This window comes from Camellia sinensis, chromosome 8 (genome assembly GCF_055761805.1).
Source record: "Camellia sinensis isolate YWXY chromosome 8, ASM5576180v1, whole genome shotgun sequence".
Lineage (NCBI taxonomy): Eukaryota > Viridiplantae > Streptophyta > Magnoliopsida > Ericales > Theaceae > Camellia > Camellia sinensis.
In genome coordinates, this window is record NC_138968.1 from 107,404,287 (window position 1) to 107,407,701 (window position 3,415).

At 34.9% G+C, this 3,415-nt stretch overlaps 2 protein-coding genes across 2 annotated transcripts; both read right to left on the minus strand.

Annotated features, from left to right (window-relative positions):
• Window positions 1-571: 571 nt before the first annotated feature.
• On the minus strand, window positions 572-1,039 carry LOC145797951 (BAHD acyltransferase At5g47980-like). The gene has a single exon (XM_082885396.1). It carries the CDS (start codon window positions 1,037-1,039, stop codon window positions 572-574), a length of 468 nt encoding a protein of 155 aa, XP_082741522.1.
• A 114-nt stretch (window positions 1,040-1,153) lies between these two features.
• Window positions 1,154-1,888, minus strand: LOC114323525 ((13S,14R)-1,13-dihydroxy-N-methylcanadine 13-O-acetyltransferase AT1-like). Its single transcript, XM_028271133.2, has one exon. It carries the CDS (start codon window positions 1,886-1,888, stop codon window positions 1,154-1,156), a length of 735 nt encoding a protein of 244 aa, XP_028126934.2.
• Between the last annotated feature and the right edge of the window lie 1,527 nt (window positions 1,889-3,415).

Consider the following 3,415-nt stretch of genomic DNA (forward strand, 5'->3'; position numbering starts at 1 on the left):
GTCAATTCTTCATTTGAGCTCAACCTCCCTCTACTCTTCTTTTCTCTCACATTTTTCCCTTAGAATAGGCTCAAAGGACTTTGAAATCAAGAAAAGGAGGTGAGTGGAGTGACAAAATGGCCTTATAGGTAGTAGTTTGTTATAACTAATCAAATGGCATTATTTTAATCAAATTTAATCGCTCCGAACCGAATTTTAATTAAGCCTACTACAAATTTCTATAAATCTTAATTAACACATAAATTCAGTCAGTTTCTGATTCGGATGCCGATAGGGCTTTCAATTCGCAAATCGAAGTTCAAGCTAGAACAGATCTTTCTACACCGAACAGATAGAGACACAAAAATAATGCAATACACATGCAAATTAATTTCAAATCCCTCCTAAATTACTGTTAGGCATAATTAAGTACGGATTAATGTTAATCATGGGTTGGGGTTGTTACAATAGTACTATCTTATGTATGATTATAATACTAACACATAAAATAGTACAATAGAGATAATATAAAAAGGCAATTAATACGACATTAAATATAAATTAGAAAATATATAGAAAGTAATAAAATAGACTAGTTGTTTAATAGAGCACTGGGGTTGGGAGAGGCATAAGCCAACAACTCTTGATCAGCTTCAAATAAAGCCATGTCCTCTTCAAACAGATTCACCCAAATCTCAACTCCTTCACCATCTCTTGCATCCACTAGTGCAATTCCAACTGGGGCACCCTCATCAGTTGGACTCACCCATGTCAGCTTCCCCCATCCAAAATCAGTTTCATACATAAGAAACCTACACCAACTGCTATGCTCATACATCTCCATATCATCTCTATTAACCTGCCTCAAAGATGCAATCTCTTTTGTTTTATTGTCATCATTTGACTCTTGAGACCCTTTCCTCAACTGACACACCAAGTTGGCCAGGTGTGTTGCTTGACTCTCGTAGTCGTGATCATCGTTGTCAAGCATTGCCCACAACATTCCCACTATATTCCCAAATGAGTATTTTGGCATGGGTGGCACAAACCTTGACCGCATACTCGCGCCTCCCACCAATGCATAAGGCCTTGGAGACCTCCCAAATCTTGACCTTGATGCAACCACCGCGCATTTCCAAACAAGTGCTGTAATAACCTCGACGCGTGTGGGTTTTTACAAGCTCTCACTTTCTGTTTTGGCCTTGAGGGAAGTGATTTTTAAGGCATCGATGACAAACCTCTTTTTAACAACCTTTTGGGTTATGTTCTTGAAGGTAAGAGAAATTATAGGGATGTCGTCTCTTGGAGGGAAGCAAGAGGAGGTAGCATTAAAATCTGGGACTATGGCGTCAGGAGATCCAAGAGCGTTGTCTGACCAACCCTTCATAAATATGCCAACGGAGAATCCATCAGCAATTTTGTGGGACATTTTCACAGTAACCACAACTCTGTTGCATGGAAAAAGGTTAACTTGAACGAGTAAAAGAGGGGTCTTGTAGTAATCTGTTGGTTCGGGTGGAGCCAAATGGTCGATGACTTTAAGTTTGGGTCGATCAAGAAAGTTTGAAAGATGGAAGTTGTTGATGACTCGAGCTTCAACAAAATCAACACCATCATCGTTGCGATCAACTAAGAGGTTGTCTCTCAATCTTCCCGCAAGTAGGTAGAAGTGAGTGAGGGTTTCAGAGAGGGAAACCTTCAAGCGTTCCGATATTAGACCCACCATCTCTTCAGATTCACCAGCACCGATACTAGCGGGAGTGGAGTAGTAGAAAGCCACTGGTGTGCAATGAAGTGTACAGTACTGATCTCTAAGTGAGGGCTTGTAGTTTCTGAGGTGATGAGGAGTGGGAGAAGATGGCTTGATGGTTTCTCTAGCAATGATCTCAACCTTAATCTCCTTCTCCATGGTTTTGGTTACCTCCACTCCTCTAATCTTTTCTTCTACTTAATTGGGTTTTGAAGTTTTGTTTCTACAAAGATTATCTAAAAGAATTGGAGAATATATAGACTAAAACTTGCTTATAGGAATGCTCTGTGGTCCTTGTGTATCTTAGGTAACATTGCACATGAATCATTACTTTAATTTCTTGTTTATTTTTTTATTTATAAAAAAAAGGATAAATTACAAACACACTCCTGAGATTTACTTAAATTACAAATTATCTCTTATGGTTCTTAAAATTACATTATGCCCCCTAAGGTTTTTAATTTCATAACAAATAGGTCCTTTTATTAATAAATCATTAAGTTAATTAACAGTTTTTAATAATGTTAAAATTTTATTTCAATTAATAATTCAGATAATTTTATTATTGTATAGGTGAGCAGTTAGAAATTTTACTTTTTTAATTAATTCTGTTAAATAAAAAATTCTGACAATGAGGTATTTGTAATTTTTCAAACCAGAAGGGATAATCCGTATTTTAAGCAAATCTCGAGCTTGTATTTGTAATTTACCCTTAAAAAAAATAACAATATTTTAGCCTTGTTTGGCTAGAGATTATTTGGCTAAAATAGTTACTAAATATAAAATAGATTAAAATAGTTAATAAGAAAAAATATCACATCTACTCCATAATCATTGTAATTTTTATTGAGGTTTTTTTTTTAAGCTCCCTAATAATAACAATTTTCTGCATAAAGGACATTAAAAAATGTAATACTGCCTCAGGTCCCTAACCAAAATACCCGCGCATTTTATCAATTTCTTGGACCAAAATACCCTACGTCTGTTCATCTTCAGATGAGTTGATTTTTTTGACCTGTCTACTGGATATTCTCCTTTGTGATGCTAGTACTGGTGTTGGGTATTTTCCGGCGAGTACAAAAACAAATTCAGCAAAACAAAAGCACTAAGTTTGGCAAATTTGATTTTCTAGGTAAACAAACAGAGTGGAGTGGAGTTGATAGATGTATATATATATATGATACATACATATATATATATACAATCTGTTGCTTACTGTCTTGACTAGTATATATATGATAATTAATCAATTAAGACCATTTGCAACCATAATCAAACAGTCACTCTTAGTTATCTTATCTATGGTTGCAAACATATATATATATATATACAATGTCAGCACATATATATATATATATATATCCAATGTTGAATATAACATCTTCGGGTTTAAAATTTCTCTGAGTGTTGAATATAACGTCTTTCGATTTTTTGGGTTTAGTAGAATTGGAGTTATTTCTGGAAAAGCAATATTTGGACCCCTACTTGAAGAATATTGGAAAAAGAAGCTTGAGGAAGAGGCAGCAGTAGAGGAAGGCTTAAAGTGATCCAGAGAAATTTGAATTTTCTCTAGATTCAACTCAGAGAAATTCATACCATAAAGTTTAAAGAAAATCTATCACAAACTCATAGAAGAACTATTAATTTGTTTGTGCAGAAAATTGTGATTGAATCAGCAGCAGCAAA